At 26.4% G+C, this 15410-nt stretch overlaps 1 protein-coding gene across 1 annotated transcript; it reads right to left on the bottom strand.

Moving 5' to 3' along the window:
- Positions 1-7331: 7331 nt before the first annotated feature.
- Positions 7332-12609, bottom strand: LOC132924426 (dynein axonemal heavy chain 10-like). Its single transcript, XM_060988738.1, has 5 exons — positions 12461-12609; positions 12027-12386; positions 10322-10610; positions 7528-7686; positions 7332-7463 (listed from the first exon to the last, which is right to left on the bottom strand). The coding sequence occupies exons 1-5, from the start codon at positions 12607-12609 to the stop codon at positions 7332-7334; spliced, it is 1089 nt and encodes a 362-aa protein (XP_060844721.1).
- Between the last annotated feature and the right edge of the window lie 2801 nt (positions 12610-15410).

The raw sequence follows: 15410 nt of genomic DNA, 5'->3' as shown, positions 1-15410 counted from the left end.
TCAATATATAAATTATTTGTTATGTATGAAATATATTTAGTTAGTTATTCCTTTCATACACTCACAATAGTTAAATGTTTAATATTTTATACTTGATAATTGATGTAGTTAGTAACTTATAAGAATTTAAATTAATCTTAAAGTGTTAATGTTCTATTTTAAATGTATTAGGCTAAATATAATATATAAAACCTATTAAATATATTTTATATTTAAAATGTTATAATTTTATTCATTGGTTTTTATACTTTATTTTTAAGGTTTCATAATTTAAAAATGTAATAAACAATATTATTTTATTTTCTAACGTATCTTGTTTTTATTTGTATTAATGTTCAGATTATTGCTGTTTATAGTTTATACTAACTGTGTATACACAAAAGTGTTTGAGTTAGTTACTTAACTTGATTAATTGTATATAATATATATTTTTTTCTATGTTTAACATTTTTTAAATTTTCATTTTTTATTTCAAATTTATTTTGTTGTAGGAATCAATATTATCTTTTTTTAACCTGCATTAAGGATTTCTAAGGCTGTTAGAAGAATTCTATTTTACACAAAAAAATAAAGTAGTTAACTATAAACATAACTTAGTGCAAAATATAAATGCTAAACAAACAATTATTGTAATAAATATTCAAAATATAATTCATAGTTTCATGAATATTCTCTTTTCCATAAGTTTTTAGTGTATCCCAAGGCTTTAAAATTGTATTGTTTAACTTGCACATAAACGATAAACCATCTGATTTTAATATCTTAAATTATATTTTATTCACCAATGATACTAAATTGTATTCAAATATTAAAAATCAAGATGCATCAAAATTAGATAAGTTTACTTTATGTATCACCCAAAATTTAATTGTTCTCATTAGTTGTAGTCTTGTAGACACTATTTGTAATTAGCTATGTGTGGTTGATTAGATATAAGTTAACTGAAATATTATATATTTATGCTTTTCTTAATAAGAGATACATAAAAGGTTTGCCTCGCAAAATTAAAAATAAATTAATAATACTAATTAAAACTATTTGTAACTGTTCGAGAAAAGAACATTGTTATAAATTAAAAATGCCACTTGAATGGTAATTTCAAATTTTTAAATTTACAACTTTGTTCATCTGTTTAAAATGATTTTGTTTTAAAGTTTGTTTAATTACTTTGACCTTATACTGTTCAATAATTTAAAATAATTTAATTTTACTATTAATATTACTAGATACTTCTAAGTTATGTTGCTTTTATTATTGTGTAAGTATATTTGTGGTTTAAGCATAGATACATTGTTGAATTACAAAATACCAGAGATGTTTATAGAAACTACTATAGTACAAATATGATTTAATTATTTGAGATGAGTTTATCTTAAGAGGACGCTAAATTCACATTTGTTATTTCCTTATTAATTACCTTATTACCTTATTTCTTCTTATGGGTAATTAAATACATCATATAAAATATAATTTATATTTTGTTTATTCATTATGAAAAATAATAAAAATGACTTAAGCTACAAACAATTTGCTGTAAAGACTACTATGCTATAATGATCTTGACATCGATTTTTGGCATGTGATAAAATATCACGGTATTGGACATTAGCAAAATCGCAAAATTCTTTTAATTTTTCTACCCGCACCGACGCACCGTATAAATGTGGAAATATCCAAAAAGTTTAACTGTAATAGCTTCTGCGTCAATAAGTAAATTATCTGACGCGATTTGTACAGCGTTATGTAAGATATGAGCGTTGCAAGTTGCAACCTAATCCAAGTATATCTTTTTTTAATTCTGTCTGAAGTTTTGTGTGCACGTTATTTTTTCCTTTTCTATTTAATCCACCAAAATTAGTGTTTGTATTATCAGCCGATAGTGCAACAATTTTTTGCTTTAATCCGAATTTAGTAACAACGTCAATAATTTTAGAAGTTATTAAATCAGACGTTTCACCGGGTAAATTAGAGAACTCTAGTATTTTGTTTTTTACACCAACATGAGGCAAAAAATAACGAACAACAACAGGTACTAGTTTAATTGCTTTGTGGTTGGAACCGTCAACTAAAACAGATACATAATTCGCAAAAGATAGTTCTTTTAAAGTATTATCAACTATGTACGGGCAAATAACATTGACAACTATTTCCCTGGTTTTTGTTTTTGCACACGTGAATTTTTTGTCGTTTAAACATTGACGAATCAATTCCGATGTACAAGACATAGAACGAAAACTGTGATAGTGAATTATCGTATGATACACAAAAGTAGCTTCGCGGGCGGCTAACAAAAAATCATTTTCAGTAGGAACCAAAGCAGAAAGTTAGTAGGAAAGTTTGGTAGTTGGAAACTTTACCAGATTGAACCGAAGATCTTGTAGCTAACTTATGTTTTTGCGTTTTGAGGTGATCGTTTATGTCCGATCGTCCACCATGACTTACTGAAAAAGTTCCATGGCAAGTTGTACACTGTACATTGAAATCATCAGTAGATTTAAGTTTTTTAATAAATGGGAAATCATTTTGCAACTTTTCGTTAAAATGACAGTCTTTTAGGCGGCATAGTTATTACGTAAAAAATGAACTGTATAAAATTAGGACACTGTAAATTATAAATACGTACAAAGCTGTTGATCAATTTTGCACTCGCGTACTACTAGTACCGTCAGCAAATAACTGTTAACTAATGTATAATGTATAGACTATATAATAGGTAAACTATACATTCTGATTCTGTAATATAAAATATTATCTTTCGTAACCGTATCGTAATCATAATATTATAGTTTTTTCCCGATTAAAAATAAATGTAGTTAAAGGCAGTAAGTTGGCTAAATTTAGAAAGCGATTATAACTGTGATTGTCGTACATTCCGACGTTCGTTATCGAAATAATTTAGGATTAGGATTTGTTCAAAATAAAATCGATAACCGAGTAAGTAAAAAAATACCAATTTAAAAATGATTTTAATTTCCGGGACATTACTATGCAAAAGTCCAAAACCGGTTATATTAAATTTAAAGCACTATGAATTTAATCACTAAAAAACCAAGTCCACGACGAGCAATAGTCTTACAAAGAATGGATAGAATGGATAGGCAGTCTAACTCTGACTACCTTCTGACATTGCTCTACTCGTTTTTACTCGTATATGGGTCCTACCAATGACGTATGGTGGCGTGATAGCCTATTTTAATCTTACCTTTGCTTTTTGTCAAATTGCATCTTTTTATGAATCGGTAAAACAACTTGTTGATTCCACCTTTAACCTAGGTTTTCCATCTTTTAGGTTGTGCGCGTATACTGTGTATTGATTATTAATAAGTACCTACATACTTTAAAATATAGGTTCATATATCATAAATTACACTGTTTGTATTATTTATCATCTAGAGTATTTATAATCAAATGTATAAAACAATTATTTTTGTTTTTAGAATAACTACATTATCAATAAACTTTATAATAGGTTAATTTTCATTGTAAAATAAAAACTAGTAACCAGTAGGTAAAGCTAAATGTAAACTATTGAGTAGGTATACATTTGTTATGTTCCGCAGTGGCGCCCAACCCTATTACTAGGTGTAGCGGTCGCTACATCTTGAAAATAAGGGGAGGGTGGGTACTAGGTAATGGGTATAATAACATAAAATAATTAACTTGAAATATGTTCATTATTAATTATTTTTATAAAATAATGATAATGTTATTGTATTTTGTTCATGCTTTATATTTCGTAAACCGTTTGAAATAAACAGTAAACCACCTATACTGTATACTATTTACATAACACTCGAAAATAAATTTTTATTTTGAAGGTTTAAATGAATTTAAAAAATATAATGCCTGTTACATATTGGTATGAATGTATATTGGTATATCTCTTTAAAAATTAATACACCTTATTCTGACAAAACACAGATTATATTGGTTGGTACCTTAATATTTACTAATATTATCAATTAAAATAATATTATTTTGACTTTTGAGTTTATAAGGGGGTGGGTGGGTGGGTAAAATTATTTCTTGCTACACCTGAAAAATATGGCTGCATCCGAGTTGGGTCCCAAATTTATAATTACTACACTAGTTGGGTCCCGAATTATTTTAGGTACTACACTAGTTGGGTCCCGGATTTTTGTAGGTACTATACTAGTTCGGTCCCGGATTTTTATAGTTGCTACACTAGTTGGGTCCTGAATTATTTTAGCTACAATAGTAGTTCTTGAATATTTTTTGGTAAGTACTACACTATAGTACTATACTAACATTTTCCTTCCCATTTTAACAGACTTAGGACTGTCTATGATCTATTTAGACCACAGGTATGGTTAAAAATGTTTTTTACAGTTTTTTTTTTAGTTTTGTTTCTTTTCTATTAAAATATAAGTAATTAGAATTTTATAAAAAAATAAATCACTTATATATTGAAAAGGTTAAAAACTAATTAGTATAAAAATACATATTATATAATATAAATATAGCCATATAGGTGTAAGTTAAAAAATATTAAAAATGTTAAAATTATTATACAATAATATTATAAATACAAAAAAAAAATATTTTTGGAAAAATCACATGTTTGTTGGTAAAAATTTATACGATATTAATTTTACAAAATCAAATCGATTGATTATTCCTGCAGTTTTTTTATTCATATTGTCAGCTATAAATTTTTCTTTTAGCAAAATGCAGTTTCTTTTTTTCATTACTTCTACACTTCTCATTTTTATATAAGTATCAATTTGTACGTTTTTTAAAATTTCTAGGAACTGATAAATATTTGGGTGTGCTGTGTAAAACATAGAATTAAAATGAGAATGGAATGATTCGCAGGAATTTGTGGTTCGCATTGTCGAGGCATTAAATTCTGACCAAATTTTTGGTGGAAATCTAGATTCTTCATTAATATAATTGTCAAAAACATAATCAGTGAATTCTCGAATTTTATTGTCGTTTGGTTGGAGACTCATTATATCTTCAATAAAACAATTTTCCACTTCTTCTGGGTGTAGAAATGGTAAGCCAAAAAAATATTTGAGATATTTACTTAATTCAGAATTACTTTTATACTCGTTTGTTAATCCCAAATTTTGAATTTTCCGCCACCAGCTCTGCCCTAAATGGAATCTACACCCTTTAATATTTATTTCCGGCCATACTGATAAAATAGAATTATGAATAGCTTCTTCAAAGTCTACATATATTGTTTGAGGTAAAAATTTTAAATTAAGTTTTTCGCATTCATTACATAACATCCGAAAAGTTTGAGTATAAATTTCTTTTTGTTTATTTGGGAGTAGACAAAAAATAAGTGGAATATAATGATTATTATGTATTGTATGTATTGTGAATATTTGCATAAATATTTTTGGGCAACTTTTGAATGTGCCATCTACGTAAAACGTGTTGTTGTTACATAAAAAATTTAAATTTTCGACTGTACAAAAAATAACTATGTTATATTGATTATCATTAATTAATAAAAAATTTTCTTGTTTGTTAGTTTTTATATTTAAATCGTTCAATACTTTGTGAACCTCGTCATAACTTTGTGGAATATTTGGTAGAATATTTTTTCTCGCGTGATGAATATTTTTTTTAATAAGTGTACAATCGTAACGTGTTAATGTATCTATATCATTGTTTTTTAATTCAGCATGTAATAATTTAGAAGGTTTCTCACATATATCATTTTGAGCTTTTCTCTTTAAATTATTATTTAATATCTGCCTATTTAATATTTTTTCGGAATCACAATTATGATTATGTGTCAAATTTTGATCAATAAATTGATTTTCGTTGTATTTAAAAAATGACTTACATGATCTATGAATACATCTCCATCGTTCAATATCATTTTTCAGAAGTTTGTGAAATGAAAATTTATATCCTTCTATAATATATATTTTTTTGCCCTTTTCACTGAACATAACGTTAGAATCTTCCATAGTGCTAGTGGTTAGAATGCAGAACACTTACTACCAACATGTAGCTATATCGATAGATAACTCGTCGAGGTTTAACCGGCATTTATCGCTGTTCCAGATAGTTTATTATAAGATATGTCAAAAATTATCAGATATTACCGATAATACTGATATTATTACACGAATGCTCGAAAAATCCATGAGAGAAAACCACTTACGTCTTTTTTTATTACGAATATCCCATAATAGTCATATTATATATGTATAAGTACTTTTCATTTACTTTTAAATTTAATAAAATTCTATTAATATTATTGTACAATATTTTTACTAACTATCAAATACTATTATATAAATTATACAATTCTTCATAAACCTATTATATGGATTTATTTAAATTAAATAATATGTATTTATATACTTGGTTTTTAGCATTTTTAATATTTTAAAAAAAAACTGTAAAAAACATTTTTAACCATACCTGTGGTCTAAATAGCTCATAGACAGTCTGTTAAAATGGGAATGAAAATGTTAGTATAGTGTAGTACTTACCAAAAAATATTCAGGAACTAGTGGAATACCTATAATAATTTGGGACCCAACTAGTATAGTACCTATAAAAATCTGGGACCTAACTAGTACACTACCTGCGATTAGCCCCTAGTATTCGGGACCCAACTCGGATGCACCGAAAAATATATCTTGGGCGCCACTGCAACATCGTTTGTATATGAATATGGAGGCTGATGTACCAAATAAACAATAATTATAATTTATCAGTGTTGTTTTCTTATGAAACCTTGTATGAGGCATCTATTGGAAATTCATATATGAATGAAAAATACAATTTAAAAGATCAATCTACCAAAATATACAAAATTTGAAATCAGTTCTTTAACTATTTGGTCATAATAGTAAAAGATTAGTATCTACACCTCTACCTGTAGAAGTAGAATAAAATATCTTCCTTGTAGATTATTAAATCTACAACCAAAATAGATTGTTAGTAAATAACATTAATTTAAAATATTAATTATTTAATTGATAACCATGATTAATATAATATAGGCGAGTTTTTAAGTGAGATTTTTTACTATAGTAATTAATGGAAAATGATCAACATTATGATCATGAACTCATAACTCAAGCGTATGATCTATTTTCAATATATTTTTTTATGATGAATGTGTTTTAATTACATACAAAAATGTTCTGCTTCAAAAACGTTGATACGTTTAAAGGATTTGTTTCATTATGTATAATTATAACAGTGAACAGTCAGTGAATTACCAGTAATTATATCATATTGAATCAAACGTTCAATTGTATGTAGGCAATAAATAAAATATCACATTTGACTATATGAGACTAACTATTATACATAATATCAATACAGACAATTTATAAGCTATTAATCGTAACAAGACCTGTTTTTGCATTTTCAAAACATAAGCTTCGGCTTAATGCATCTTTGCACAAAATCTGCCAATTATTTTGTACATCTTTGAAATTATTCAATAGATAATTTGGTATCTGTAAAATACATTTGAGTTATTAAAAATTCTAGTCCTAAATGGTACATGTAATATTGTTTTACAGTTATTTTATGCCGCATCATGAAATGAAACCGATTATGTATTTCGTGAAATGTGGAATCGGCACGAAATACCGTTTGTCTGATTTTTTTAACAGCCTTTTCTACAATATCGAGTCCTTGGCAATTTCGAAAATGATTATTTAATTTTTTTTCCAATATCTGTAACATAAAAAATTAATAATTAATTTAGCCGTATAGCTTTTACAAGAGAAAAACAATTATTGTTTATTTTGATAGATTGACTGTTATCAATTGATATTGAAACCAAATTTCACAATTTCAAATAAACAATGAATATTTTTTACGGACAGCATTATCGCAATTTTATGAAGCATTATATTGTGTATTACACCCATAGACTACGCTAGAGCGGTGCTAACTATCATTAATGCCCGAGGGCAATCATATTTGGTGTTCATAATCACATTTAACATTATATTTGATAATATGATTTCTATTGAAGCTAAAATATATATTAATTTACATTTTATGCATAATATACATTCAAACCTTTGCTATGATCACAAATAACTATTTTTTCTCAGGACAAATACGAAACCTACATTCATTTCATACTTTATATTATCAATTATCATTATCAATAAACATTAAATAATGAATGTTATTAAAAACTAATTAGGTAGGTAGGTAATATATTTTTTTAGCTCTACAAATTATTTATAAATTATTTAATTCCCTTTATATTTTTAATATAATAGTTTCTAAATAAAAAACAGAATTATCAAAAATAAAAATAAATAAAATAGGTAAAATAATATATTCATAATTTATTTTAAATATGAACAGTAACATATTATATCTACTACTATTATATAAAAGTATAAAATATAATAATAATGATATGGTAAGTTAGGTATAACTCACACAAATGTTTTTTTCTAGCTATAAATGTTGGAAATTTATATTCCTGGCAATAGTTGCAACTTCAAGCTCAATACATAATATTGATAGGGCTGATACATTTTCATTGGCTACAATGACCATAAATAATTGTAGTATAAATACAATTCGCTTGTATTATGAATATAGAGTACGAATTAATATTTTTAAGGTGATTTAACATTAAAGAATGCCATGTAAGAAAAATAAAATAAAATTTTTTTTATTGAATAATATCCTCGACAAACGGAAAAATTTACTTCCAAACTTTTAATATGATTTTTCATGCAGGTAAATTGATTTAGTATTTTGTATGTTAGCAAAAAATCCAAATGTTTCGTTTATAATTTTGTGTTTATAAGAAAATGCAATTTTACTAACACCTTAAATAGAAAAGAGTATTTTTTTGTTTAATTCTAGTTTTATACGAAGAAAATGTATTTAATTCACACATTACTTAAGTTTCATAAATATTAAAAATAAAAATGTATATATTTAGATTCTGAACGAAGTGAGGAATGTATTGATTTTACAATGATGTATGTTTTTTTTGTGTCTATCATCACGTTTTAGATTAGAAATAATGCTTTAATTTTTGACTTCAGCTACTCTTTGAAAAGGAAAATTCATCTAGTTGGTACTTTGGGGGGTCAAAAATGTCAAGTAGTTTTCAAAACCGGCAGGAAAAACCCTAAAAAAGTAACGAAAAAATGGAAATTTTTACGCATAATCAGATTTCGATTTTGCTGTAACTCAAAAATGAATCATTGTAAATACTTGAAATTTTCAAAATGTTTATATAAGCGTTATCTATTTACGATTAAATTTTAAAAATATTTTGAGCTTTTTTTAAGCTATTTATAGACAATTGAAATTTTCGATTTTTCTAAGTTTTTTTTTTAAATGACTATAAAAAAAATTGGCTATCCAAAAAATCTTTAAAATTTAATACAAGGTTTATTAAAAGTTGTACTTATCGTAGTAAAAAAAAAAAATTAAAAATCGTTATAGTCACAATTTTTGTTTATTTAAGCATTTAAAGTTCCAATGTTAATGAAACATATCAAAATCGCGAAAATTTACCAGTAATTTCAAAGTTGAAAATTCGTAAAATTTTTGTGATTTATACCCAAGGTTAAAAAACCTAATACAAGGTTATCCATAAGTTTTCCTTCAAGTGTAAAAAAAAATTCCAGCGTCAATATAGAAAAAATGTTATGAGCGTATGAAATTTATTTTTTTACGAAATCGAGTAAAATAACGATATATTACAATTTAAATATAGGTAATAATATAATATATTTTAATAATTATCCTAAACTGACAAATCATCTCCGTTTAGAATCGTTTTTCGTATAGGTACAATGATACCTGTCATTGTATAATGTATTTTAATTTAACACATCCATTATAGTGACCTTGTGACCTACTTTCCATCTCTACTATACAGCAGAGCGATACTAATTTGCTCACCTTTTTTAATACTTTAATAAATTTTTTTTTATTGATTTTGAATATAATTTAATGGCATATTATACGAATTACTACAAAAACCACACATATTTAACCAGTATTAATCAGTTAAAGAATATTTTATGTTTTGTTGGATGTTAAATATAAATTATTTGATTAAAATAGGTAGATACTTGATAAAACTCTAGAACTGCAAGAATTCCAATATATCCAATTATAGTTGATTTACTTTTGTCATGGAATATGTAAGTTAAAATAAAATAAATTTTTAAATTAATTAATAACAGTAATTGATACTAATTTATTCTTTAATTTTCTGCTCCTAAAAATGAGGGCACCGCTCCTTTATCTCTTCCTTAGCATGGAACTCTGTGTGTACTTATTAATTATATAATTAGAGATACCGTTCTCAATCACTTACCACCATCCTTTGTGAAAACTTCGCCATAATATCGTTGCATTCAAGTATTAATTGATTCGCATAAACTGAATGCCAAAAATCACATCGTTCCCGTAGCACAGTGATATATTCGGAAATGTCGATTCGAACACAGCCATAGTCTATATACAACTCGCATTCAACACGGGTCGATAGAGTGGAAAAATATTTCAACTTCTCTCCGTAATCAGCCAGTGTCGGATTTGTTTCAATGAACTGATCAATTATTAATTTATTTCGTTTTTCGTACATGAAGCCGAATCCTTCAAACCTGGGACATATATAGATTTACAGTAATTTTATAAACGTATACGAGTATATTTTTACATTTGCCATGTATAGTTTACCATGCATAGTTCTCATCTTTCTAACGCTACGCAATAAAAACGAAACTAAATTAAGGATAATCTACGAAACGGCAGGTTTCAATTAACAATTTTTTATTAATGGATAAACATATAATATCATATATGTGGACATTAAGAATAAAAATGGTATTTTTTAGTGGCAATATGGTATTACATCTAAATTTTATTATTAGGGTTTGTTAAGGACTACATTTTTTTATCAATATATAAATTATATTTATAATAATAATTTTGAATTTGATTTGAATTTGTAAAATTTGTATCATATTATTTAAAAAAATAATTGGTTTTATGTAAGTATTAGAAAAAAAAATTATTTAATAAACGTTACATACTTGTATACTTTCGTGTTATACATTTATGGTCCAATCTCCGGATTCAATTTAAAAATATAGATTTAATTTGTGGTTCAATATCCGGGTAAGTAAATGTTTTATATGAAGCAAGTAGATAAAATGTGAGCCAATTACCAACCACTCGATAATATTAAGCACTATGTAAATTTTATATTGTGGATATAAGGTAATAAATACCTAATTATAGTAGTAGGTTGATCTACTACATATTGTAATCATAAGCGATAATAAGCAAGAAAACTATGTTATAAACAAAAATATTCTTATTTATACTTTAGAAATTTTAGAAAAATAAATAAATATTATACAAATATATTATACTAATAGGTATATAAGCATCTAGAATATTATATTATAAATAATTAACTTAATTAAAATGTTTCAAGCCATTATTTATTTTTGATCCATTCAAAAAAATATAACTATTACTTCAATTGCTTACAAAAGTCTACCACCCTAGTCCACATATGCACGTTAATGGTTGAAACTTTTGAAATAAGCATAATAAATTAGTAAGTTATGAAATGTTTGTATTGGTTTGTGGTCATAAGTTTGAAGACGTAATTAAGTAGGTTATATTAGGATTATATTACCTACGTACCTATATGAATTAACAAAGGACACACAATTTTTTGTAGAGTGCTTACATAGTACATATCTCTACTATTTATTTTCGAAGTCAAGCACAGTGTAAAAGGATTTAATTTTTTTGACTCAAATTTAAAACAGCGTTTTATTAGCTTTAAGTAATTAATTCTTCTAAAGTTTCTCTAATCGAATAATGTACTTGTGAATTATCCACCTCATTACAGATATTCTTTTACGACAAAATTAGCCACTATACACGCAAACACGCTACAAGGGCTGTGCGTACACACACATACATTTTACAGTGTACGCACACACACACACACACACACACACACACACACACACATATTATAATATTATACGAAACAATACTTCAGCATTGTTATTTTCAACCGGTTGATAAGTATTGCAATCGTATTAGAACATTCTTTTTTTATGTTGTATACGTCCTCGCATTTCATCACGTGAGAGTAATACGTATAGGGTAGATGCGATTCATCAGTCCCCATGCTATTCATGAACGGACACAAAATATTAGTGGTTCTCAGCCATCTAGGCACGGATTTCAATCGGTTAAACATATCGTTCATGGCCTTGGTCAACGTGGCATGTACAGTGTTGATATTGGGAACAAGAGTAAATTTATCATCGATCAGCTGTCCGTAAATCATAAAGGTTACGCGATTACCGTTCAATATATTTTTGTACGCTTTACAATTGTTACGGACCATTCTAAAAATGAGGTTGGTTGAGTTGTAACATGTGGATCTATCAACGTCAGACGCGTTTCTATTTCTTAAACTCACCCAATAAAAGCATCGTATAGCGCTTTCTCATATTTTTTATACAATAAACGCATGTGCTCATGGCCATCAATTTCTAAATCAAAACAAGTTTTTTCGATCAAGTTTAGTGCTTTAGCTATATAGTTCATAGAACTAGTTATAACCGACATATTTTTATCTCCCTGTGTTATAAACTGATCAAACAACACCTGTGATTATTGGAAATTGATACGATAGTTATTCATATCGTACATTTATAAAATCTATAGATGTTTAAATACGAACGTAAATATCTTGAACGTCATCATTTGGATCTACTGTGAAGAACTTAAGATTTTCAATTAATTTGAGTTTTTCGGATATAATTGATTGAAACTAAATAACATAATACCTCTATGATTATTAGGTATCAGATAGGTACATTTTTTGAAAATCATATTTACTAATTTAATTTCCTTATACATTGTGTTGAATATATTTAGAGACCGCAAACAATGCTTAACAAATTTCGGTAGATGTAATGATAAATAATTACATCTCTTTTCAAAACCAGGACGCATAACCAGTTTTACTTTAGAAAAACGATGCTCCATTGCCAAAGCCTGAATTTATTGTAAATAAATAAATATACACATATAATATATAAAAATTAGTGTTTTGACAATTGATATAAATAAACGGTAATTATCTAAAATAAGTAATAATTTAAAACCTTTTTTTTTTTTTAAAAAAAAAAGCAATAGTTTGTTCAGTCAAAACGGTTCACTAGATTGAAAATAAGACATACTAACAATTGGAGCATCCATGCTGCCCACTATTTCGTTGTAAACTTCCAATAACGAGTCAAGCATCTTTATATTAAGTATTATCCGTTGTTGTTTTTCTATTAAGTTCATAATAGTTATTGGCAAATCGTGACCTAGAAGATGTAGGTGTAGTGCTGTGTCTATGAAAAAAAATAATTCTTTCTGAAAATTTTAAATTGTTTAATTCGATTATGGCTTAAACAAATTGCAGTTTTAATTTGCATACGTCAAAAGTGGATATTAGTTTATTTTCACGATAAGTCCATAAAGGGCATTCCACTAGACGCCCTTCAATCTTTTCGGCATCGCGCAACCATATATCAACTATATTACTTTTATATTTCAAGATTTTTTGGCAAAACTTGTTGTATACTGATAATGTCTACAAATAAAAATTACAAGTTGAATAATTTTTAACTTTAAATAAAGACATACTTCGGTTTTCTGAATGTGAGGAAATTTTTTCGTCGATTCAACGACGCGAGCGGTCCTATTTGCCCTTAGAAAAAGGTCTTGCACTAAAATAATTCTACCTACCACCAGAGGCACACCAAATACTAATTGAGGAGATTCTTGTAAGAACTGAATACATTTAAATTATATTAATGACTAGCCAATTTTAATGTCTCTATAATAACTCACCATGAATTGTTTATTATAATTATTAATTTCTACAACGAACTTTTCTAAAATAATCACGTACGTTGGACGAAGTTTTTTTATTAGCGTGTGTCGAATCATCATGTTCTCGAAAAATTGCAATACTTTAACATCATTAATTGCACTGTTTGAAATTTTCATCGATTGGATGATTTTATTAAAGACGTTAATTTCGAAACTATGAAGAAATTGATCCATTAATGTTTTCCACATTTCTTCTCCATTGCTATCATACACATTGATTTCCAAATCAAAAAACATACGAGTAATGTAATTTTTAATAAATGTATGGCTTTCTGAACTATTTTTGAAAATATGACTAACTTCAGTGCGCATTAATATCAGTTCTATTATCTGTATACATTTAAAATAATATTAATCAAGTAATTAAAAGCGTTCTATTTTTATTTCAATTATATATCTATTATCAACCGATAAATTTAATGTATTTAATTTACCTTCATTATTTTGTTTAGATCACGTATAATTAAACGAACGAAACGTAGTCGACGGAAAAGTATATCCTCGTCAAACTCCCAAGCCCATCCTCGGTAGTAAAGGGCGGCTATTGCCTCAATATTCTTTTTAAATTTAGTATAAGCCGTTTCCCATTGGTCCAAAATATACAAGCCACTTTTGACCAAGTCTGCAGCTTTAGATGTTTTGTATCTGTACCAATAATGATTTATAAATCTTAGCAGGAACTAGGAATTAATTAAAACTTTTATATAATTGCATAATTGCCTATTGCCTATAACGTAACTACATAAGAATATTCATCACGCAGTAGAAACCGATAAAAGATGATAGTCAATTTATTCAAGCAAGTGATACTGTGACAGTATTGATAATACATTTCAAACGATGGTGTGTGGATCAAGTATTCTAGGTATCTAGTGCAGTATTATGAATATTTTTTTATTTAACCTCAAATAATTAATACGATTTTAATTTTTAAAAGTAAAGGAGGACGTGAGAGTGTTATAGTCAAATAAATAAAACAGTTATAAAACAATGCGAATTAGTTAATAGTATAAATAGATAATATCTTAAAATTAATCTACGTATAGTAAAATTCATAATAAATATAAAAAAGCATTTTAAGTTCCCATGAATAATATTTATGAATTATAACAAAATAATTCCCTAACATTGTTATTCGTTATTAAAATATGTAATTTCATCCAAATTAGAACTATAAATTAATTACAAATACATAAAAATAATTGAGTTAGTATATTTTTTAGGTTTTTTATTTCCAATACAATAAGCTATTTATTGGGAAATTTTTATTAAATTTTTAAGTATTTTTATTCACATAAAAAAAAAAATCAAAAATTTCAGTTGTCTAGAAATAACTTAATAAAAGTTAAAATATTTTGAAAATTATATTATGTATATAAATTGATCATATAACCATTTAGTGAAAGTTTCTATAGCTATTCATTTTCGAGTTACAACAATAAACCATAGTTGATTTCACCAAAAACTTAAAAATGTTCGTT

This window comes from Rhopalosiphum padi, chromosome 3, assembly GCF_020882245.1.
Source record: "Rhopalosiphum padi isolate XX-2018 chromosome 3, ASM2088224v1, whole genome shotgun sequence".
Taxonomy (NCBI): domain Eukaryota; kingdom Metazoa; phylum Arthropoda; class Insecta; order Hemiptera; family Aphididae; genus Rhopalosiphum; species Rhopalosiphum padi.
This window is presented reverse-complemented; position numbering and strand designations above follow the sequence as displayed.

What these genes read in the sequence shown, in the direction of transcription:
- LOC132924426 (XM_060988738.1), bottom strand. Translation starts at nt 12,609, where the DNA reads ATGTCGGTTATAACTAGTTCTATGAACTATATAGCTAAAGCACTAAAC. An exon ending in CTATACGATGCTTTTATTGG is followed by an intron (nt 12,387 to 12,460) that starts GTGAGTTTAAGA and finishes CCTCATTTTTAG; the next exon opens with AATGGTCCGTAACAATTGTA. An exon ending in TTGAAAATAACAATGCTGAA is followed by an intron (nt 10,611 to 12,026) that starts GTATTGTTTCGT and finishes TATATGTCCCAG; the next exon opens with GTTTGAAGGATTCGGCTTCA.